The sequence below is a fragment of the Ambystoma mexicanum genome, chromosome 10 (assembly GCF_040938575.1).
Source record: "Ambystoma mexicanum isolate Mex_15411 chromosome 10, UKY_AmexF1_1, whole genome shotgun sequence".
Taxonomy (NCBI): domain Eukaryota; kingdom Metazoa; phylum Chordata; class Amphibia; order Caudata; family Ambystomatidae; genus Ambystoma; species Ambystoma mexicanum.
Genome location: NC_090932.1, coordinates 1,495,533,123 through 1,495,558,430, shown reverse-complemented (window position 1 = coordinate 1,495,558,430; position 25,308 = coordinate 1,495,533,123). Strand labels below are relative to the sequence as shown.

General features: G+C 48.0%; 1 protein-coding gene across 2 annotated transcripts in view; it reads right to left on the bottom strand.

Moving 5' to 3' along the window:
- Window positions 1–25,308, bottom strand: part of KNTC1 (kinetochore associated 1) — a 2,501,313-nt gene that overhangs the window by 942,935 nt on the left and 1,533,070 nt on the right. For both annotated transcript variants that reach the window (XM_069619627.1, XM_069619628.1), the window contains exon 46: window positions 24,033–24,122. In XM_069619627.1, coding sequence (XP_069475728.1) covers window positions 24,033–24,122 — 90 coding nt within the window. The remainder of the gene's footprint in view (window positions 1–24,032; window positions 24,123–25,308) is intronic.

Below are 25,308 nucleotides of genomic sequence, written 5' to 3'. Positions count from 1 at the left end.
GATGGTCCGACGACGTATTCCATATCTATGACATGTAATCACCACAGCTGTGCTGCTTCGGAAACTTTTTTCGGCGTCTGCGTCCTGCGTCGATGACGTCGATGCGCCGTCGTCGAGGACCTCCTCCGACATCCGACGTCATCCGATGTGATAAGTAGGACGCACGACGCCCGTAGCCTCAGTTGTAGTTTTTTCCCCCAGAACGTGTGACATAAGTCAACTGCCAGTCAGACACAAAGCCTTGCTGAACGTAAGCTGCAATCGCAAAAGAAATTCTGCAGCGGGGAAGGCAGGGCGGGAGCGATACGGAATACGTCGTCGGACCATCCCATCGAAAGAACGTTACCAGGTAAGAAAGTAACTTGTTCTTCGAGGGGATTGGGTCCTCCGACGTATTCCATATCTATGACAGACTCCCAAAGCAGTACCAGAGCAAGGAGGAGGGAAAGAATTTAGAATTAAAATTTAGAATAGCCAATCAAATAGCAGAGCAAAGGACCGCCTTGCCAAAGGCCAGATCCTGCCCTCGGATGGAATCGAGGGAATAGTGACGTACAAATGTATGTACAGAAGCCCAGGTGGCTGCATCACAGATGTTGCGAATAGGAACACCCCTCTGCAGTGCAGTAGATGCAGCCACACCCCTGGTAGAATGGGCCCGCAAGCCAGCCGGTGGGTCCTTACCCGCCAAACGGTAACACTCCGAGATGGCTAAAATAATCCAGCGAGACAAAGTCTGTTTCGTCACAGCTTGCCCCAAACGCTTCCCAGCGTAACCAATAAAGAGTTGATCGTCCACTCTGACCCGGGACATGCGTGAAACATAAAAGCTTAAAGCTCTCCTAGGATCAAGCCTATGGAGCCTCTCCTCTTCCTTACAACCTTCTGGGCCAAATGAAATTCCGACACTACCTTCGGAAGAAAAGAAGGACGAACACAAAGGACAACCCTGTCCTTGTGAAATACAGTGAAGGGAGGCTTAACTGAAAGTGCCTGTAACTCACTCACTCTGCGAGCGGAAGTAACCGCAACTAAAAACACAGTTTTCAGAGTTAACAGCCTCAAAGGGCAAGAATGTAAAGGCTCAAACGGAGCACCCATAAAAAACCTAAGAACAAGGTTTAAATCCCAACCAGGCACCAGGAAAGGTGACGAAGGGAACACATTAGTGAGCCCTTTCAGAAACTGTGAAATTAAAGGGATTTTAAAGTAAGAACACTCTTCAGATGAGCGCTTAAAGATGGACAGCGCCGCCAGGTAACCTTTAATGGTACCCACTTGCAAGCCCCTGTGGGCCAAAGAAAGTAAAAAGGACAGAACCATGGGGATGTCACATGCAAAAGGATCCACATTCTGAACTCTGCACCAGTCGCAGAACTTACGCCAACGGCAACGGTACAGAGACTTTGTTGCTGGCCTTCGGGCCGAAAGCAACACCTCCATCACGTCTTCAGGGAGGTCCCAATCCTTATACCTCAACCTCTCAGAAGCCAAGCGTGAAGGTTGAGGGATCTGACCTCTGGATGGAGAACCTGACCCCCCTCCCGTGATAGCAGATCGTCTCGGTAGGGAAGACGACGTGGAGGGCAGATGGACAAGTCGAGAAGGTCCGGGTACCACGTCCTCCGAGCCCACGCCGGAGCAATGAGGATCATCCGGGAACCGAACTTCCGTAACCTCCGCAGCACTTGCGGGATGACGGGGACTGGAGGAAACGCGTACAGCAGCGGGAATGACCACTCCACCACGAACGCGTCTCCTAAGGCTCCTTTTGGAGGAAATTCCCGCGAGCAAAACCTCTCGCACTTCCGGTTGACACTGGAGGCGAAGAGATCCACTTGAGGGGTCCCCCAAAGGGCGAAGATCTCCAGGAGAATCTCCTGAGCCAACTCCCACTCGTGAGAGATCGCGCTCTGCCTGCTCAGAGCGTCCGCCGTCACGTTTTCGGCTCCGGCCAGATGAACTGCCGAGATCGAAACTTCCTGCTGGATGGCCCAGAACTCGAGCTGCATCGCCTCCCTGCACAGAGGAAGTGACCCTGCATCGCCTCCCTGCACAGAGGAACTCGAGCTGCATCGCCTCCCTGCACAGAGGAAGTGACCCTGCCCCCCCTTTTTGTTGAGGTAGTGCATGGCCACTGTGTTGTCCGTCAGGATCAGGACATTCTTCCCTTGCACAGACGGCAGAAAAGCCTTCAGGGCTAGCCTGACGGCCCTCAGCTCCAACAGATTGATATGGAGTCTGGACTCCGACGGAGACCAACGACCGCTGACTGTCAGCCCGTTGGCATGAGCTCCCCATCCCGTGAGGGATGCATCCGTCACGATCGTCACCTCCGGCCAGGGAAGCCAAAATGGAGCCCCCTTCATCAAGTTGCCTTCGACGGCCCACCACAGAAGGTCCCGGGCGACCGAGGACGGCACCTGAATCGAGTCCGACATCCTGCCGGAGGACTGCGACCATTGCGTCTTGAGTGCCCACTGCAAAGATCTCATCCGCAGGCGAGCCTCTGGCACCAGAAGAATGCAGGATGCCATGAGGCCGAGCAACCTCAAGAACTCGAACGCTGGGAGCGTCTGAGCATGCTGAAACTTGTGCACCATCTGCTGAATGTGAAGAGCCCTCACCTGGGGAGGAAAACACTGCCCCAGGGAAGTGTCGAGCACTGCTCCGATGTACTGGAGCCGCTGTGTTGGCGTCAAATGGGACTTCTTTAAATTGAGGGAGAAGCCCAGCCTGTGAAGGGAGCGACAGGTGACCGATAGATGATCCAGGACTTGCTCGGGAGAGCTCCCCCTGATCAACCAATCGTCCAGGTAGGGGTAGACGTGAATCCCCCCTTGCCTGAGATGTGCTGCCACCACCACCATGAGCTTGGTGAAAATCCTCGGGGCGGAGGTCAATCCGAACGGCAGGACCCGAAACTGAAAGTGCGAGTCGCCAACCGCGAACCTCAGGTACTTCTTGTGCTTGGGATGGATCGGCACATGGAAGTAAGCATCCTTGAGGTCGAGTGACACCAACCAGTCCTGAAGCTGAAGGGCCTGGAGGACTTGAGAGAGAGTAACCATCTTGAACTTGTCCTTCCTGAGGAGTTTGTTCAAACCGCGCAAGTCCATGATGGGTCTCAATCCCCCGTCTTTCTTGGAAATCAAAAAATAAGGGGAATACCATCCCTTGTTCCTCTCCGCTACAGGCACCAGTTCTATGGCGCCTTTCTCCAGCAGGGCTTGAATTTCCTGCGCAAGGAGCGGATCCGGACACCGCAAAGAGAGGTTCCCCGGTGGATTGTCGTGAGGCCTGTGCCGAAAGGGAAGACAGTAGCCGTGGGTTATGATCTCCAGAACCCACACATCTGAAGTAATGGCTTGCCACTCTACAAGATGCTGCGCCAGCCTTCCCCCAACCGGCTAACCATGGGACATGGCCTCATGACTGAGTGGGAGCGGCTGCGGCGTTACCTGATGGCAAAGAGGCAACTGCCCGAGCGGCCTTGGCACCACGGGTACCCTGTCGTCCACCTCTGGTACCCATGCGTTGGCCTCTTTGACTGCCAGCTCCTCTCGCTTTACTGAAGGACGAGTAATAGCGAAAGGAACCACCCCTCCACTGCTGTCCTCTAGGACGAAAAGGCAGAGGTTGGCGAACTGCATCGCCCAACGACTTCGCTGCAGCTTTCGAGGTCTGCAACCTCTCAAGGCTCTCGTCAGCCTTGCTGCCAAAAAGGTGCTCACCGTCAAAGGGCATGTTGAGGAGCCGGGACTGCACATCCAGAGCAAACCCCGACTTCCGCAACCACGCAAACCTGCGTATCACGGTGCTCGCCGCCATGGACCTACTGACGCATTCAGCTAAGTCCAAACCCGACTGAACGGACTCACACATGGCATCCTTACCATCCTGGACCATAGCAAGGAAACCATCCCGTTCGTCCCCTTCGGGAATATGTTCAGCCGCTAACGCAACACAGTTCCACAGAGTGTGCGTGAAACGCGACAAGGCACAAATGGAGTTGGCCGCCTGAAGCGCCATACCACCAGAAGAAAACACTTTCTTCGCCCAGCCATCAAAACGTTTGTCGTCCCTATCAGGAGGGATGGTAGGGTACGACGCCTGCTTCGCCGGGGCCGTGGCCGCCTGCACCACCAAACTCTCCGGAGTGGGGTGCCTGGTCAAGCAGCAGGGGTCGCCACCGGCTGGACGGTATTATCGCGACAAGGATCTGCCCACCGCCGGGAGACTCTCCGGAGCAGTCCAAGCCGCCGCCACCCTTCTCTGTAAAGCCATATGGAACGGCAGAACCAGGTCAGTTGGGGGACCAACATCAAGGATGTCCGTCAGATCATCCTGCACAAACTCCCCTGGGGGAGCAGACCATCCCAAGTACTCAGAAACCCTAGCCATAAGGCGCCGGTACGAGGAATCAGCATGAGAGACAGGCTCAGGCCTACAAAACTCCACCTCCGGAGAGGTGTCCAGTCCACTGGCATCATGCAGTGACTGTCTCAACTCGTCAAACTGACTATGGCCCGAGACAATTTCATCCGGAACCTGACTAGGAACCAGGCCATCAGAATCCTCATCCGCCTCTGAAATATAGTCCAGGTGGCGAAAAGAAGGCACCCTAGAGTGCTTGCTCTTAACCAGAGCCTTCCTAGGGGGTCCACCCGTGCCACGGGGTACCTCCGACATGAAAGGCGTCGATGGCGTCGAGCGAAGAGGCGCCAGCGTCGAGAGAACCGGCATCGGCGCTGAGAGGATCGGCGTCGACGTCGAGGAAATCGGCGTCGACGTCGAGGAAATCGGCGTCGAGGAAATCGGCGTCGAGGAAATCGGCGTCGACGTCGAGGAAATCGACGTCGAGGAAATCGGCGTCGACGTCAGATGCAGCGCCTCCAGAATCGGCGGCGTCTACACAGCCCTCGAGGCCGGAGCCCTGAGCGTCGACGGCATCGACGACTTCCTCGGAGCCAGAGCCTCGAGAAAGCCTGTCGACGCCCTCGACGCCTCAGACGTCGATGCCTTCTTCGAAGACCTCACAGGTGCACACGGTCTCGAACCAGAGGCGGATGAGGATTCTGATGGCCTGGTTCCTAGTCAGGTTCCGGATGAAATTGCTCAGAGCACCGGCCAAGGTGTTCTCGGTCCCCGCCAGATGAACTGCTGAGACCAGGATTTGGTTCCCTCTCAACTAGAACCACAGCTGAATTGCCCCTCTGCAGAGTGGGCAAGAGTGCAGGCCACCCTACTTGTTGAGGTAATGCATGCCTGCCATCCTTCCGTGAGAGACAGTGCAAAGGCCCTAAGGGCTAACGTGATGGCCTGTAACTCCAGCCTGTTGATATGCCACTTGGCGTCTGATGGAGCCCAGAGGCCGCTCACCTGCAATTCCTCACAGTGGGCACCCCAACCCTTAAGGGACGCATCCTTGACCACTCGGGCCTGGGGCCAAGATGGCCTGTGGGTTTGCGCGCCAATCGACTGCTGCGCGTGTTCCACCGGCCAAGTTCGCAGACTACTTGGCTGGACACCGAAAGGTGATCTGTGAGTGCTCCCAGGTACCGAGACCACTGGACCCTCTGGAGCCATGGGAGGGATTGCATATGCTGCGAGGCCTCTGGCACTAGAAAAATACAGGAGGCCAAGAGACCCAAAAGGCGGAAGAAGTAAGCCGCTGGAAGAGTAGCGTGGTTCTGAAACAACTGCACCATCAGGGTGATGTTGCCGACTCTCTCCTCGGGAGCCAAAGCCTTCCCTACCGGGGTATCTAGGACCGCTCCGAACAACTGGAGCCGATGGACTGGCATCAGATGGGACTTCAAGTTGAGGGAGAAGCCCAGCCTGTGCAGTAGTAGGCAGGTGTCTACCAGATGAGACCTGACTTGCCCTGCCGACTTCCCTCGGATCAGCCAGTCATCCAGGTAGAGAAATACATGGACCCCGGATCTCCTGAGGTGAGCCGAGACTACTGCCATAAGCTTGGTGAAGACCTTTCGCGCTGAGGTCAACCCAAAGGGAAGCAATTTGAACAGATAGTGCTGGTCGCCAATGAGGAACCTTAGGTACTTCCTTTGCTTTTGGTGCATTGGCACATAGAAATAAGCATCCTGTATGTCTAGCGACACCAGCCCGTCCTGTAGTTCACGAGCGTGGAGAATCTCCCTCAACGTCACCATTCTGAATTTGTCCTTCCTCAGGAACGTGTTCAAGGCCCTGAGGTCCAGGATGGGACGGAGACGTCCCCCCTTCTTGCGCGCCAGGAAGTAACAGGCATACCAACCCGACCCTCACTGATCGGGAGTTACCTCTTCTACGGCACCCTTAGACAACAGGACTCAGTTCTTCCTGGAGCTCTTGTCCCGGTTGGATCAGTGGAAGATGTGTCTGGAGGCCTCTTCAGGAAAAGCAGACACCAACCCCACCGAATCAACTGCAGACTGAAGTCATTATCTGCCACTGGCGCCAATGCCCTGCCAACCATCCACCAAACGGAGCATTGTGGGAGGGGAAAATCAAATTCGCTTAGATGGCACTGGTGCCCCTGCCTCTGCTTGTTGGCCTGTAGAGGCCCCTCTGCCACTTCCAGGATGCAAGATGCGCCTCTGCCCTTGGCTGCAGGAGCTGTATCTTCCTGCCATAGGGCATGTAATATCTATAGCCTCTGCCCATGGAGACGAAGCTGAAGGAAGGCAGGTTTGGCTGGCTGCGCTGCTATGGCCAAAGATTTAGCAGCAATTGAAGGAAAAATTACTTACTGTAATGTTCTTTCTATGGATTCTTATCCTGCAGATTCCTCATCTCCCCTCCCATCCATCCCCGCTCAGAAAGCGTTGGCAGTTGGTGCGCGTCTATTTTAGCGACTTCCCTCGGATCAGCCAGTCGTCCAGGTATGGGAATAAATTGACTCTAAATCTCCTGAGGTGAGCCGTGACTACCAACATGGTGAAGACCCTTGGAGTGGAGGGCAACCCAAAGGGAAGCACCTTGATCTGACAGTGATTGCCCCCTGTGAGGAACCTCAGGAACCTACTGTGGTTTCGATGTATCGCCACATGGAAATAAGCGTCCTGCAGATCTAGTGACACCAGCCAGTCCTGCAATTTGAGAGCGTGGAGAATTTCTCTCAACGTCAACCATATTGTATTCGTCTTTCCTCAGACACCTGTTCAAGGCTCTGAGGTCCAAAATGGGACAGACACCTCATTTCTTCTTGGGTACCAGGAAAATACTGGGAATACCAGCCCGATCCTCTCTGATCGGGAGATGCCTCTTCCACAGCACCCTTTGGATTTGAGGCAGTGGGGGTCTGTCTGGTGGTTTTCTTAAGAAGGGCAGACAATAACCCCACCGAATGAGCTGCAGCGCCCAGGAATCGGAGGTCATCTCCTGTCACTGGGGCCAATGCTCTGACAAATGTCCACCAATCGGTAAGTTGTGAGAGGGGGAATCAAAGTGGCTTAGAGGGCGGTGCCGCCCCGGCGCAGTTTGCTGGCCTCCGGAAGACCCTCTGCCCCTTCCGGGGAGTGAGGAATGCTTCTGCCCCTGCCTGGACTGTGGGAGCTGCGCTTTCTTGCCATAAGGCACATAGTGCCTGTAGCCTCTGCCTCTAGATGCAAAAGCTAAAGGCAGGATTGGCCGGGTGCGCACCTAGGTCCAGCGATTTTATGACTAATTTTGACTCAAACTTTTTCAAGGGGTCATCAGCCTTCTGGCCAAAAAAACTCTTCTTCGAAGGTACGTCCAGTAGCCTGTTCTTGACATTCAGGAGAAACCAGAGGTTTTGAGATAGGCTTGCTTCCTCAAGAGTACCACCTAACCCATTGAATGGCCAATGCAGTCAGCCAAGTCCAGGCCCATTTGCAACAACTGCTTGGCTACCGCCTTTACATCTTCCACTGGCCATGTAAACCCACCCCGAAAGAACCGACGACTCACAACCCTGTGTATATGGTGTTGATGTCCCCATGGTCAAGGCTCTGATCGGTGCCGAAAATCAATGCCACGATTCAAAGAATCCGGACCTGGAGAGAGGTGCAAAGGATCCATCGCTGATGGTCAGCATTGAAGGTTTCTTGCTCAACATGGACGGAATGGCTGTCGGCACCTGTTGGATCATTGGACACCACTGTGGTGTCGGGTGCGTCAGGCTGTTGACGCTCCCTAGAGTGACCGGCCATCGACTACTTCTGCGCATGTGTCAGCATCGAGCCCAAATGCTTCTCCGGAGCTGATGGCGTTGGCGATTTTGCATGCGTGTGGCTGAGAGTGCTGAGCGCCAATTTCGCTACTGAGGTCTGCTGTTTGGGGAACGCACCCACACCTGCAGCAGCCTGTGACTTAAACATAGCCAGCATTTGGCTTTTGAAATCTTCCCACTACTCTCGAGAGGTTGGCCCAGCCAATGGCTTAACTTTTTCTGATGACGACCTGGACTGTTGACGACGGTGGCACTTCAACTTATGCAAGGTAGATGAGGAAGAGTGGCTACTCCAGTGTGACCAGTTCTTGGCCTTCCGCTGATGGATCTCCTTTTCGGAGGTGGGCCCTTCTGTCTCGGCCTCGGAATACCAGGCGATACACCGAGCCAGGGAATTCTGCGCTGGTCGACCCAAGGCAACTTTGGCGGCCCACTCTCATATAGACTTCGGGTGCATCTTGGAGTACGACGTACATCGCTCCATGTCGTACCCAGACAAATGTTGTGCGGGTCGGTCACTGACATTTTAGAATGGCAGTCGGTGCACCTCTTAAAACACGGTACCCAGGGAGAGGACATAGTGACAGTCGAGGTTTCAAAAAAATATGACAAATTTAGTCAAACGCAGAGTCGAAGACTCAGTGTCGTGTTCCTCACAGCAGCGTGACTAGCGTGCTGAAAAAAAAGGAACCGAAGTATGGGGCGTATTGACGTGGTATATATACAATGCCCAAAGTCACACCCAGAGCTGATGATCGAGTACCAAGCAAGACAAGGTTTCCAAGCAGCAAAGCTGGATGAGGATATCTATCAGATGGGGAATCTGCAGGAGAAGAGCAATCCATTGAAAAACACGTTTTGATAAACTAAGGAGTGGCGTAAGTAGACTGTGGACTGAGGGCCAAGGATTCCCTAACGCTCAAACTGTACACAACATGCAGGTGAGAGGAGTATGAAGGGAGCTACTCCTGCTTTTCATTAGTTAAATGCATACTGCTTGCAACATGGACATAAACTAACACTTATAAGGGAAAGACATTATAAGAAACCCAGAGACTCGTCAACCCTAGAGCCCTTTTACAGGCCGTTCTCCTCCATTAGACAACAGACAGGTTCAAGTGGTAATTACATGCCGGAGACCACCAATGTTCGAACCTATGTGCTATTGGGCGCCCTGAATGCAATTTTCAAATGCATAAAATGCAGTCATAAAACTAAAGAAAACGAACAAGCGAAATATTTTTTCCTCTTTACTATTCCTATCTGTTTTGTGAAAAATGTAAATGAGGCCTGCAAAAAGCACTTTGGAGACAGCATTTGCAATGGATTTCTACAGAACCCATATGCATTAAGTAGGTGTTCGAAAGAGGCAGGCCCCATGGGAATCTGTTCTTTTTACACTTGCATGAAAATGTCATGCTGGCATAAAGGCATGTGTCCATTGAAGTTGGAGGAGGACTACACAGTGTAAACGTTACTAAAGCTCAGACGCGTAACGCCATTGAGTTAGTTGGGCTTCAGGACCCCCCCCCCCCCCGTGAAATTGGAGCTGAGGGGCGGGGCTTTTTATTAGTCAGAGAGGAGAGAGAAGATTTTCCTAAAACCTACTGTGTTCGTGCAGAGCCATGTATCTGCACAAACGCAGCAACACTTTAAAGCTGCTATTTTCAGGAAAGACTGCACTGCCTGACACAAATGAAATGCACACATCAGCTCCATTCCCACGGATCAAAGTGAACATTTAATGACTCTTGTGTTCTTTCACATCCGGGAGAGGGGTTGTGTGGGGGGGGGGGCTGATGTGCACACTTGCTTATTGTTGGGCAGAGAGGCGAGGGCAGCCTTTCCTGAAACTAGCAGTGTGAAAGGGTATTGCATGTTAGATCATTATGTATGTATGTATGTATGCAATGTATGAGCGAGAGAGAGAGAGAGAGAGAGAGAGAGTCTGTGGTATGGGGGGCTGCGTCCGCATGTACATGAGTGAGTGTATGGTTAATGGGATGTTTAAAATGAGGGAGTTAATGTGCGACTCTGTGGGTGTGTGTGTATAAATATATTTGCTTATGTGTAATGCTGCTGGACCGAGGAGCTGATTCTGGCGGGTAGAGGGTGGGAGGTGGGGCGGTGTGGTGGTTGGTAGGAGAGGGATTGTTAGGCAGAATTATATGCAGTACACTTTGGGAACACCACACACAATTAAGACTACAAGTGACAGTACAATTTCACCTTTGGTACAAGCCTGTACTACACATTTAGAGTGCTAGCAGTAGCGGAGCAGCCAGACTTATCTCAAGAGTAAGTGAGCAGTATCAAATAGTTACACAAAGGACAGCAATTACTATGATTCAGGCAAACACTGACTCAAGGTTTTCAAGTAACAGAATATACATTTATTTCACTCTTCAGTTGTATAACATTACACTATTATAAGCAGTCTAAAAATCACACTCTCAATACACCACACCACTTCCCTTAAATTCCAAACAAGTTAAGCTCACAAAATGAAGTGGGAGCAAAATGCCACACCAGCAATTTAAAAGGGAGGGAAAGACAGAAGTTAACAGAAATGAATTCACGCCAACAGGTAAGTACTCAGGGCAAGCGAACAAGCGAGACTACAATGATAAAATCAGATAGAAAAGGCTGAGGGCCAAAGTCAATGGTTCACAAGCCTTTTGCTCAAGATAATACAGTTCAGTGTAAGTTGCGGTAAAGTTCGTGGCACGGTTTCCGGACGAGGTTGGGTGGTAGAAAAGTTAGTTCGAAGAGAAGGACAAGCCCTCGGATTGGAGAAAGATTTCAAACACTTTCACCGCAGCTGAACGAAACGAACTACCGGATTTGCACAGTACCTTAAAACGGAGAGGGAGCTGTAGCTGAGGCAGACGTTCCACGTAGTTCCTACAGGCTCACGGTTCCTGAAGCGACTGTCGGACTGATCAGAAGTAGGAAGACTCGAGGGTCCTGCACTACCCAGGGAAGAAACCATCAGCAGAGCAAAGCAACAAATAAAAGGTGCGCTCCTTAAAACCCAAGCAGGGTCCGACTTTCCTGGCTATCCGGCCCACTGTAGCTCTGTACAGCGAATTCGACCAGAGGAGGGGTCCTGGCTTGCAGTTTGGGTGAACTGGTTGGTCCCACCAGCTAAAAGGGAAGAAGTTTCCTGCCTGGAGGATTTTCTCTGTCGTCGGATTCTGAAGATTCGGACCTGCAGCAGGGCTTCACCGGGCGGTTCATTCGTTGTAGGGGTCCTCTTCCGTCATTTCCTCGTAGGTTCTTTCGTTCCAGTGGCGACTCTGCTCTTCCAGTCCCAGAGACCTGCTATTTATGCAGTTTTCCCCCATTCATACAGCCTGGCTGTCAATCACACAGCAGGGTGGCTGTCCTGGCAGCCACCAGCCAATCAAACAGGAGTGCGACTTGGGTTACCAAGGGAACCCATGGCAGGGGTCCTAAAACCCCGCCCTCAGATCCTGCCTACCCAGAATCTCAGGCGCCTAAAGGAGGGCTTCTGTGTGGAAGCCTGCGAAAAGGCGATGAACAAAGGGACCAAACCTGCAACCAACCTTACAAAAAGAAATGGCGAATAAACCCAGCCGGAACCATAATAAACTATATATGGTCAAGCAGGTTTATATTTGAGGCTAATATAATAGCCTAAAACAATATCATGGTTATTTAAGATAACTGTGGTATAATAAATTAGGGTAGACACCACTGCCACCAGCCAAGTCTTAGTGTAAAGGGAGCGAAACAATGCTCCAAGAGACACAGACAAAAAGGGATAAGAATTAACCCTTTCCAATACTCCATGGAAGATGGGGTGTACTGGATCTGTGGTAAAAGTGACTAAACAAAGTTAATGGCAACTTTACCCTTTTCAGGGAAGTCTAAAAGACAACCGTGTGTTATTGCACTGAAGGTGCTGTGTAACACACATAGAAGAATAGGTGAGGCTCCAGTGCCCAAGATCACACAAAAAGTAGAAATACACATAGCAAAACACATGTAAGAGTGGGAAAAAAGGCTCACACTCTTACCAGGTGAAAAAAGAAAACCTAGAATTCCAGCAAAGCTGCTGAGGGACTGAGTAGGTAAGGGAAATCAACCATTTACGAGAATCCTCCCTAACGGGGACAGGTGGTGAAAGGAGATAGGATATATGGGCTCCCCACCAGATAACCCTTAGGGTAGAACAGAGGGGGCAGATCCTTTAAGTTTTCCCCACCCCATTTGTAAAGTTGCCCCACCCATAACCCGTTTGCCCCCGAAGAACAAGTTACTTACCTCACGTAACATTCTTTCGATTGGATGTTCCTCCCACGTATTCCTCATCTTATGATAATTATCCTTCCAGCTTCAGCTGCTTTGTAAACATTTTTGACATGGGGTGCTGTGTGACTTCTCATCGAGTCAATGTGCCTCAAGGGCCTCCTTTCGACGTCATCATCAGTATAAGTAGCGCAAGCAGCACCCTTTGGCTTCAGTTCTGTTTTCCCCCCTCCTGAAGAACACGTGTAAGTACACGTAAATTCTACGGCGGGGTAGGCTGGGAGGGGCAATGAGGAATGGCGATGAAGAATACGTGGGAGAACATACAATCGAAAGAACGTTACCGGGGTAAGTAACTTGTTCTTCGAATGGATTGTGTCCTTCCATGTATTGCTCATCTTATGATAGACTCCCAAAGCAGTAATAATTTGGTGGTGGGAGAACGAATTATATTTTAATGGTCCTTCCTGACTGGAAGATGACTCCAGGCAGTAATGACTCACAAATGTGTGAATAGAGGACCAAGTGGCCGTTGAACAAATGTATTTGATTGGGACATCTCTTTGAAGAGCAGGAGAGGTTGCCGTGCCCGTTGTAGAATGTGCTCTCAAGCATTTCGGCGGGTCTTTGCCCGCTAACCTGTAACATTCACCAATGGCCAGGATGATCCATCTGGATATGGTTTGTTTTATAACAGTGAACCCCAATTTAGGGCCTATATAGCCAATGAATAATTGGTTATTTTCACGAAATTCAGCCATTCTTGGTATGTAAAAACCGAGCCCTTTTTTGGGTCCAGTCTATGTAATTCTCCCTCCTCCTTTCTAGGAAGAGAAGGTGGATGGGAAGTTGGTAAGATAATTTTTTGTGACAAGTGGTAGTCAGAGACTACTTTAGGTAGAAAAGAAGGTTTTAACCTGAGAACAACCTTGTCTTTATAGAAAACTGTATGTTGGGGTTTACAGTAAAGAGCCTGCAACTCGCTTACCCTGCGGGCTGCTTTCAATTAGCAAAACAGTTTTGAAGGTTAACAGTCTTAATGGGCATGAGTGTATAGACTTAAAAGGAATGCATGCTAACACCAGGTTAAGATCCCATACAGGGACTTTGAATGGAACTGGTAGTAAGACTCTAGGAATAGAACAATCAGAGGGATTTTAAAATATGAATCCTCTGAAGAGCGCTTGAGAATAGATAGCGCCGCCAGGTAACCTTTAATTGTTCCAATCTGGAGCCCTAGATTCACCAAATGTAACAAAAAAGAAAGCACCATAGGTGTGTCACATAGAAAGGGATACACCTTCTTAACCCTACACCAGCTGCTGAACTTGTTGCAACAGCACAAAGATTTTGTCGCTGGCCTTCTGGCCGAAAGCAAGATATCCATTACGTCATCTGGGAAGGTCTGAATCCTTCTATCTCAACCTCTCGGAAACCATGCGTGAATGTTGAGTCTTGACCTCTGGATGGAGAACACGACCCTCCAATCGTGAGAAGAAGATCATCCTCTTTTTGTGTAAGACGTACTGGAGGACAGATGGACATATCCAGAAGTTTCGGATACCATGTCCTCCCGGCCCAATCCGGGGCAATTAGGATCATTGGTTTCCTGAACTTTCTCAACCTCCTGAAACTCCCAGTCCACTACGAACCCTGGCGGTTTTGGCATTGTTGGAGAATGGGTTGTAATTCTCGTTGGAACCTACACTCTACAAGCACTGCCAACGTAATGAGGAGATGCGGTCTAGTACTCAACAAAGATGGCCGCCAACGCACTATGGCGTTGCTATAAATACAGGCCGTGCTTTCCACTCTGTGCATCCTATCTTTCTCAGCAGGAGAGAAAACCAAACCGACCTGCACGTTTTACACTAAGGCAAATAAAACAACCCCTGGTTTGAACGCAAGTTCTATTCTGTGCGGAGTAAAGCAGTGGCTAGAGCGCTACAGCACTTACTTCTGAGGTACTAAAACGCCGTCTCTCTCGTGACGAACACCACCACGTGATCGATCATCTGATCACTGTGTATTCAGCCACGGCGTCTTTATAGATTGACACGAGTGGTAATTGGGTTACTGCTAACACCTGTGCCCGGGTGTTAGACGCAATAATCAGCTTGAACTCAGCAAGGACCGCCTTGCGAGTAGCTCACCATGCATTAAATTCCTGCACACGCAGCAGGCATCATTCAGTAGCCATGTACATGAAGATACAATACCAAAAACTAACGGCAACCACACAAGTGTAGGGCCACTATTGTGTGCATCATGACGGTACCTTATAGAACTACAACGGCCTGAAATGAGTGCTGTGTTATTCAACCCACGTTATTCCAGTCGATGGCTTCATTCAGCCCTAGCTCTGTCGTTTTGCACAAGAAAATAAGCCAGGTCTCCTTAGTTTGTAGTCTCTTAACTACAGAATTACCTTCGGACCCAGGGTCGATGTGAAGAAGCACAGTCCACTTAAGATCATTATTTTTATGGTCCATCACCAGAAAATGATTGACCAAAGGGGCCGTGATCACTTTATTTTTAATGCAGCTTTTGTGATCGGAAATTCTCACTTTTATTTTCCGTTTGGTCATCCCTATGTACAATTTCCCGCAAGGACACAAAATTGCATATATTACATTACTCGTGTTGCAATTTGTAAACTGCTTTTGGGACCACATTTCTTTTAGTCCTATGTCTACTTGCATTGTTCGACTGGTAAGATGACAATTCGAACACTGGTCGCAGGGTGAGTGTCCTACCAATTTTGGGAGACCCCACACCTCTGTAACACTCCTCTGTTGGGAGTGACATATGGTAATATCATTTTTGGTGAGAAGATCTTTCAGATTAGGTCCTCTTTTGAACGCGCATAAAGGTTGATCAACAGGACAATCCCCTCCTGAAAGGATGTGCCAATTCTTTCTGATGATTTTAATTACTTGATTAGCGAGGGGATTGAAAGTGCTCACAAACACTGTATTCTTCCTCTCTGTGGTTCTATCTCGGTATTCCAAGAGTGCCCCGCGATCATTATTTATAGACCTTTTATATGCACGTTTGATGATGGTCTTGGGGTACCATCTAGCTTCTAGTTTACAACCTAGTGCTTTGGCTTCTGACCGGAAGATCTCCCTTGTGGAACTATTCCTCTTAAGGCGCAAAAATTGGCCAAATGCCAAGTTCTCCCTCGTGTGGCGGGGATGACAGCTTCCAAATTCGAGGAGAGTTGCGATCCGTGGGTTTATGAAATGGTTTTACCTTAAAGGTATTGGATCTAGTATCAACCCAAATGGAGCCATCAAGGAAATTAATTTCTACATCACTCCACGTAGAAGTAAACCTCAAAAACCGATTTTGTTTGTTAATCCACTCCATGAACTCATCAAACAGGGCCTGAGATCCGTTCCAAACTATCAGGATATCGTCAATATAGCGTCGCCACAACCCCAAATTGATGAAAAACGGGTTTGTGGAGCTATATATAATAGTTCTTTTAAAACTTTCGACATACAGGTTAGCTGCCAACAGAGCAACGGAAGAGCCCATGATGGTATAACTGGTCATTGAACACAAAATCATTTTCGGTCAATGCCATCTCGGCACACCATAAAGTAAAGCCGTTAGGCGTGTTGTCTTCAGTTCTTTTAGTCAGCAAAGTCTCTTCTAACACTTGCAGCGTCTCTTGATGAGGGATGCACGTGTATAGAGACACTATATCCAAACTGACTAGGAGTTGGTAACTAGGGTCAAATTGCATGTCTTCCACCATGTTGATGACTTTGGTGGTATCTTGTACGAAAGAGTGCATTGCTGATAAGTAAGGTTTTAGATATCTGTCCGCAAAGCGCGATAGTGGTTCAAGGATTGCTCCTGTCCAAGAAACTATCGGGCGACCTGGAGGGTTCACCAGGGCTTTGTGGATTTTAGGGAGGATGTAAAATGTATTGTATGTATGTATTGTGGGGTCCCTCACTTGTAAAATATCGCTCTCCTATTGGCAAATTCATCCTCTCTCGCATGCCTTTTCTACTTTAGTGGAAATTAGTAAGGCCAATCTTTTCGTAGGGTCTTCAGAGATTGCTTGGTAAAAACCTCTATTTTCGAGTTGGCGTAGACATTCAGTAATGCAATCTTTCCTATTTAACATTACGATACCTCCTCCCTTATCGGCCTTACGTAAGATGATTTCAGGATTGGTTGTGAAAAATGTAACCGCCAGCCTCTCAGGAGTACTGATGTTTTGAAATGGACGTTTATGTTGTTGCACTTCGAGACGTTTAAGGTCTTGCCAAACTCCTTTGGTAAAGACTACTGATTCCGGAGTATAGCTGGCTACAGGGGGAATAAACGTGGATTTGTTCCTAAACCCAATCTCGTTACTCTGATCATCATAGGTGTTCTGGAAAAAGTATTGTTGTAGGTGAACTTTCCGTATTAATTGTTCCACTTCTACATGAGTGCTAAACTTATCATACTGGACCGTCGGGACAAATCTAAACCTTTTATTATTTAAAGACACTTCATCCACTGTTGGTAAATACGATTATAAGTTAACTAATAGGGTCGGTTGATCTAAAAAAAACAAGCTGTTGCATTTGCTGTGGAGGTGAACCAGTAGGATTCCCTTGGTTTGTTGAGTAGAAATTACGCCTATTACACCCTGGTCATCTTCAATTCCTGCCTCGATTACGAGCCCCCATGTAGCCCCTTTGTTGAGAAAAGCTATTGTTGATCGAACTCCGTGAGCTGAACGAAGTGTTACCAAAGCTTACTTGTTTATGGCCTGCTTGCCTTTGTCCACCTTGTTGTTGTCCTGCAAAGGGATCATACCCTTCTTTAGTATAGCGGAACGCGTTCTCATGCGAGAACTGTAAAAGGTCTTTCTTAATCCGCGTAATGCGGTCCTGTGTGCAGAATTCTTTAAAATCTGAAATTTCTTTCATGATTTCTTCCAGGTGCTTTTTGTAGGTCTCCAAAGGTACTAACTTTCTAATCTCCTTTTCCATTTTCTCAAGATCCCCTGAGATTTTTATAGTCATAGCTCGGGCCGTATCTATGATCAGGATTGTCCAATCCCTCCCGTACTTGTTCGCAATATAACTCCACTGTACAATGAAGTCCCTATTGTCAAGGAACAGGCGGGGCTCATTCTGTACCACTAAGCCCTGTGGAAGAGTACCGGACCGTAAATATTCGATCAAAATAGACCCATGTAACTCTGTTCGCACCAACCTTTTTTTCAACTGCAACAGTTTGTCCCAATTACTTCGGTTTGCTACCAAGGATCCTTCACCTTCATCTGAGAATAAGGAGGATTGAGCCAATAATTCGAGAACATATAGTGCGTTCAGCTGCCATTTTTGAAACCAGGCAGGAACAGGCTATACACAACCTAATTGGTATCCTGCTTAAAATTGGAATAACCCTTTGTAACCTCAATCACAAAACATACAGTGCGCTTCCCTCAATCAGTATGCAGTGCCTTCAGACCTGCGTTTACCACTTTAGAACTTAGGTGTTACGGAAAAAAATGCTCTAACCAAACTAACACGTGAAAGACTCAGGGGAAATTTAATGTGCCACGAGATTCATCCCCCTAGCAAGGCTTAAGACTGTTTCTGAACTAGAGAAACTTGTGGCTTCCATGTAGGGCCTCCTTAGGACAGAAAATCACCAAATACTAGTACACCTAGGCTAAAAAAAGCAGTAAAACCACTAGGTGGTACATACAATAATATTTTATTAAATTGACATTTGAATGAACATATTCATCTAATTACAAAATTCGGTGTATAGTACTAGACTATTAAAAACACACATTTAATTTCATTTGTATTTGATACGTTAACATTGTACTATTGTACCCAAAGTTATAAGCACTAAAAACCTATGCCGCAACCTACTATCATCATAGGTCGGTTGTGTACACGAAATTTAGCACCTGAACAGTGATAATAAACTCCCTATGTAAACCACAAGATAGTCCCTACTCTCTGGGATACTCTCCGGGATACTCTCCCTTACTTCCTTGTGTCCGCGTGGAGCCCATCCTTACCTACGCGAAAAGAAGGTTAAGAACAAGAAGGGTAAAGCAGACAAGACCACCCGGAGAAGAGAATCATCTGAGACCCAGACCAACTCCTCGGAGGAGAGAAGTGAGGAGGGCTCACCCGATTCAGCCAGGGCTTACAGCGTCCCCTAGAGCTCCTCTTGGGGGACATCCCCTGGAGCAGAACAGTTTGCACTTCAGGTTGACACTTGTGACGAACAGATTCACTTGAGCGGTTCCCCAAAGGGTGAAGACCCCTTGAAGGACTTCCTGAGCTAGTTCCCACTCCTGAGAGACTGCTCTGCCTGCTCAGAGCGTTAGCTGCCGTGTACTCCTCTCTGGCTAGGTGAACTGCTGATAGAGAGATTCCTTCCTGAATAACCCAGAACCAGAGATGCATTGGTTCTCTGCACAGTATTAGTGGCCCTACACCACCTCTCTTGTTGAGGTAGTACTTGGCAACTGTGTTGTCCTTCATTATCAGGACATTCCTTCTCCGTACAGAGGCCAGGAAGGCGTTCACCATCAGGGCTAGTCTGATTGCCCTGAGCTCCAAAAAGTTGATTGGTAGTTTGGACTGTGATGTAGACCAGCAACGCTGGCTGTCAGGTCATTGGCGTGGGCTCCCCACCCAGTGAGTGAAGCGTCCGTCACTACAGTTATCTCAGGCCATGGCTGCCAAAAAGATTCTCCCTTGAAAATGTTGTCCTTGCAAGGCCACCACAGAAGGTCCTGAGACACTCTGCTCAGAACCTTCCAGTGGTCTGACATTCTGCCTCAGAATTGGGACCATTGAGTGCTGAGAGCCCATTGGAGGGATCTCATTCTGAAGGCCTCTGGCACCATAAAAATACAGGATCCCATGAGACCGAGCAACCTCAAAAGATTGAAGGCCAAAAAATGCTGGGCACTCTCGAATTTGGTGACCATCTGCAGAATATGTTGAGCTCTCACCACGGGTGGTGAGGCTTTCCCCAAGAAGCACCCAGGACTGCTCCTTTAAATTGGAGTTTTTGAGATTTATCATGTGTAACTTCTTGTAATTGAGGGAGAAGCCCAGACTGTGGAGAGAGTGGCAGGTTACGCTGTTCTTGGGCTTGTTCGGGTGAATGGGCACTGATCAGCCAATCGTCCAGGTAGGAGTAGACGTGAACTCCCGCCCTCCACTCTCCTGAGACTCGCTACCACCACCGCAATCAATTTGATGAAAACCGTTGGTGCAGAGGTCAGCCCGAATGGCAGAACTCGAAACTGATAATGAGAACCGCCAACCCGAACCTCAGGTACTCTGTGCTTATGATGGATAGGCACATGAAAGTAAGCATTCTGAAGGTCCAATGACACCATCCAGTCTTGGAGTTGGAGAGCCTGAAGAATTTGGGCAAGAGTAACCACCTTGAACTTCTTTCCTGAGGAACTTGTTCAAGTTCCTTAAGTCCAAAATGGGTCTCAATCCTCTGTCCTTTTTGGGAATCAGAAAGTAAGGGGAATACCAACCCTTGTTCCTTTCCACCATAGGTACTTGTTCGGTTGTTCTATAGCAACTTTCCCTAGCAGGGTCAAAACTTCCTGCACAAGGAGCGGATCCGGAACTTTGAAAGAGTTATTCCCCAGTGGATGATCCCGAGGCCTTTTTGGAAAAGGAAGGCAGTAACCTTGGGCTACAGTTTCAAGTGGCCAAGCATTTGAAGTAATGCCCCGCCTTTCTTTCAGATGTCGTGTAAGTCTGCCCCCACCGGCGTCTTGTGAGTCAAGGCTGCCGAGTGGTTTTGAGGTGACTGAAGCAGTGGCTGAGGGTAAAACTGCTGCTGCTTGGGTTGGCTTAACACCTCTCCCTCGTCCACCACAAGGGAATCTTCTCTGACCTCTTTGACTGGCTTGTCCTTTTCCTCTTCCAATTGAGGAGAAGAATCGAAAGGACTAACCCCTCCAAGAAGATGAACCGGAGTAGGGGTGTTGAGGCTGTCTAATGGCAGCACTAGGGGATTTAGCCAGCGCTTTTGAGGTCTGGGGTTTTACCATACTCTCATCAGCCTTGCTGCCAAACAGCCTTGAGCCGTCAAAAGGCATGTTGAGACTAGACTGCACATCTGGTGCAAATCCAGACTTCCTCAACCACACAAATCTGTGTAACACTGTGCTGAAGCTGTCTGCAGTATCCAGACCTGACTGGAGGCATTCACCCATTGCGCCCTTCCCTTCCTTGATTGCCAAGGCACAGTCTTTCTTTGCCTTACAGGATGTGGTCAGCCGCCATAGCTACGCAGTCGCACAGGGTAAACCTAATGCTTGACAAGGTACCAGTTGCATTAGTTGACTTCAATGTCATACTGCCTGCAGTAAATATTTTTCTCGCCCAGGCATCTACTCTCTTATCCCTATCAGGATGGATGGATGGATGTCTGGGTATGTTGACTGCTTGGTGTAGCAGCCTGAACCACCAAACTTTCTGGTGTTGGATGTTTTGTCGCTGCTGGAGCGTCTATATTTTCTAGAATCATTTTTATTCACTGCAGCTGAAGTCTCTGTTGTCTCCCGATTTGCAGAAACCCTTTTTGGTAGTGCAGTGTGAAATGGCAAAATTCCTGATCCAAAATATCTATCAGGTCATCCTGCTCAAAAGGAGGAGTAGGCCTGCACCAACAAAAAAACTCTATGACCTTACTCATCAGTATCCTATATGAGGAGTAAGCGTGGTTCGTAGGAGATGGTTTGCCAAATTCAAGTTCGGGAGAATTATCTAAACCACTGGCCATCTGAAGCTATCAGATAAGTCTTTTAATCTAGACTCTTCCGAGAGAAATTCATCTGGCAGATTAGGGGTGCCATATTGTAACCCAAATGATGGTGTTTTATCATCTGAAGGTTCATTATCTTCACAGATGGAAGTTAAAGACTTTAAAAATTCTTTCTTGGGCAAACGTTTGAAAACATTTTCCTGGGTTACCACTGGCTTCGACAATTTAGAAGTAATCGTCGACACCAGCTTCAAAGTCAGTCTCTATTTTGTCGGAGTTACCTTCGATACTGGTGTCTATGGCTCTGATGCGACAGGGTCAGTGTAGCTGTCGACGTTGTCGACTTCTCATGCTTCTACCTCGGTGGACTAGATTCCTGACTTGTCGAAGCCCTCAACGACTTCTCGTCGGATCTTTTCTATGGAGTATCGGCTTATGGCTCGGTCTCCAAGATTTCATCTTCGACTTCCCTTTGTCGTCTTTATGCAGATCGACAGGGGCATGGGCTTTCTGCTTGTCCTTCGAGGGGTCCGGCAGCATTCTCAAAGATTTTAAGCCTTTCATTACGAAACGCCTCCCATTTTGCTGGGGAGTCAGACTTAGTTGGACATTGGATTACCTCAGCCAAGGATTCATTAGAGGTCGAAGGTGATCCGTGACGCCGTTTCTTGGCCTTCTTCGAAGAAGAATGGAGTGATCAACTTCTCGATCGAGCCTGTTTCGATTTGTTTCATCGAGGAGGATCACTCGACTCATCGGTCTTCCTCTTTGACATCTTTGAAGGAGACTTCGAAGGCAACCTCCCCACTGCCAATTTACCTTTACGCTCCCTTAGAGTCTTTTCACTCATCGCCTGATTGGAGTTACAGTCAGAGGTACGGTGACCGGTACCAAGGCACCACAGACATATGCAGTGGGGGTTGGTGATCGATATCTTCGATCCACAGTCTTGGCACTTCTTGAAGCCCATTTTAGGCATTGATGGAGCCAACGGGGACGAAATTTTCATAGATCAAAAATAACCTTCGAAGTTCACAGAAGAACCGAAGCACGCCGAAGGTCTTCGAAGCGTTAGCTTGAAAAAAACGTAACTGAAGACAACGGGCGATGTGTGCGCTACTTGGAATGACGACGTCGACAGTCGAAACAAAGGCCCCCAAAGGATATCGACTCGACGAGATAGCACACAAGGCACCCTGTCGAAAAAAGTTCTGAAGCAGCTGAAGCTGGAAGAATAATTATCATACGATGAGGAATACGCGACACAATCTATACAAAATTTTGGTTTCTTGCACTCCTGCTAAAGCTCAGGCTAATTCTCTGACTTAAACTGCAGCAAACTGCCCTGCAGTGAAAAATTAAGACAAATGGCGATCAACTTGCTTTTAAGCCTTACATTTGACCTCCAGGGCTTGTAAAATGATCCCCAAAGTGTGCTCACCTATTTTTTTTTTATCTTCCACGGATCCACAGATGGATATTGACACTGGGCAGAGTATAAACATTTCTTTAGGGCATTATATCTCTTCTCCGACTGCAGGGCATTAGCTGTCCATTCTGTAGTTCAAGTGTGGACTGTAGCTACAAATCTATATTAAGAGACAAAGGGTCCTCTGCATTGTGGTACATCTAGTCCTACATTTAAGTCTTGGTGTAGGAACTCGTTCAGCATATTTTTATGGCAAAAGGATGTGCTTGGAGTAGTGATGTTAGATGAGCGAAGTGAATAGTGTTTTTTCTGGATTACCAGCTTTAGCAGCCTTTTGAATATACACATTTAGCAGCTACTTTACATGCATTCATTTTACTGTTCTGTGGCAGGAAAGAAAACATACATATTTGAAGTCTGTGAGGGATATATCAATCTTGTGCAGTCGATAAACTGAACAGATTTTAGTGAGGTAAAATGTACATGCAATGATATGATATATTTAGAATGTTGTAAATCTACTGGTATTCACTTTGATGCAGTGATATGTATTGATGTGCCTGTGACAATTCCTCCCATTAAGTGTGAAGGTTAGACCGATTTGTAAGGCAACAGAAGAATTGGAACTGAAAGCCCCTAGCACACTCCTGATAGTGATCTAATCTTTCAAGACTACAAACTGAATCTCAAAGTAAGGTTCTTTTTTCAGAATGCTTAGTAAAATCTGTTTTTTGGTAGCACTTCTATTCTTCCGTCACAACACACACAATGACTATAAGCAGGGGCTCCTATCACAGTTTTTTGTTGTATGCCTTGGAAGTGCAGTAATACAACTCAGATTCTTTTGGGCACACATCGATTTGTATTCCGATTCAAAGGATAGCAGCAGTTGGTTGCATTTTCTCCTTTAGCAATTTAGTTAAAAGTATACAAAAGCCTAAAATAGTTCAAAGATTGGCCTGGTCACATGAGCATGGTAAAGAAAGCCCCTGATACAAAATAAATATATCTTTGTTAGTTGCACAGACCGCTGCCATAGGTCCATGTATGTTCTGTGCAGGCCTGCCCTGTCAGGACGTTTTGGCTATTCCATAAACAAGATTTATAGAGCTCTTTCCATATAGGCAGGTGGCTAGGTACAAACAGGTAATAACATGCACTCATGTATTCAAACAGGTAAACATATCCTGTCTGATAAGACCGAAATACAGACATGCCTAAGTGAACTTGCCACGTTTAACATCCGAGATCTTTAAGTTTGAGCACAGTTTTCGCTCAAGAAACCAGGTAAAAGGGCATTACAAAATTGTGAACAAGGCAGACTTATGTCAAATACAATTATCGTACCTGGTTCAGCTGAATATTGATATTCTTTTCATTTGCCGCTTGGATAACTGTCAGGATCCCTTCAATAGTTTCATATTCATAGGGGTCCAGCTGTTCTCAAACCAGAGAAAACAAGGTTTCATTCACAAGAGCTGCACATGGCAAATAAAGACACACATAGTAGCCCCTTTAGTCTGCGTGTTGGTCTGTGTTTACCTCTCCTGTACAGAAACTGTCATTTTCCTTCCTACTTCTAATCTTGTATAGTGATAGTTATCTTAAAATAATTGTTATTCCTTTAATCATTTTTATTGCAATATCACCCTATTGGAAACAATTCTATTACAAACGTATTCACAACACATTGCATTCTTATAAATTAACAACTGCCTGCAAGACGGTGTTGATCCTCCCACTTTGAAAAAGGCAGCGATTAAGCATCCATTGAACAAATCTTCCCTTGATCTTGATGTTCACGACAATTATCATAATTCTCCTTTCCAGGAATAAAATCATGGTGGATAAGTGGTGAAATTATTGCAAAGTCACTACGAAGAACAACATCTTCTCCATCCTAGTGAGGCTATAGGGTAACAAGCTCATCTCTGGTTAAGGTCTGGGATAACATCCTAGCCATAAGTAATGTGGGGACTGTCAATCTTATCAGTGCTCCAGAACCTCTCTGTGGCCTTCAACACCTCTGATTTCTCTTTGTTGTCATGCCTGTCAGAGCTCACTCCGAGGCATTGGGTGTTTGTCTTTTTCATGGCTAAAAGAGCCTCGACTGTGTACCTTGAGCTGCATTTGTCTACTCACCATATGTACACATGAGCGGTAACTATGGGTAGACAACCTTTTCAGTCTCCTTTGGAAAAGCAGGGAGAATGGATATGTGCGTTATACTCTACAATCAGTGCATCTCCAATTCCCCCTGCACCTTTGTGGGGAATTCCCTGGAGATTTTACACTTGACAGGTCCCCCACGAGACAAAGATACAGTGTTTTAAAGATGACCCGTTATTTAACGGGAAGCCAGTGGGCTAGTTTCCTCGCAGCTCAGATGTGGTCCCTTTTAGAGATGCCAATGCAAGCCCTAAGGGAGTTGTTTTGGACAGTCAGGAATTTCTGGATATTTCGTTTACAGAGGTGCCTGCCAGTAGTGCATTACAGTAGTCCAGTCGAGACTCGATTAAGGCTCTAGCAATGGTAAGGCAGTTTTGCTCAGAGAGGAAGGGTCTTGCTGCGTTAATCAGTTTAGAGTGGTAGGTCAGGGCTGACAATGGCGTTAACCTGTCTG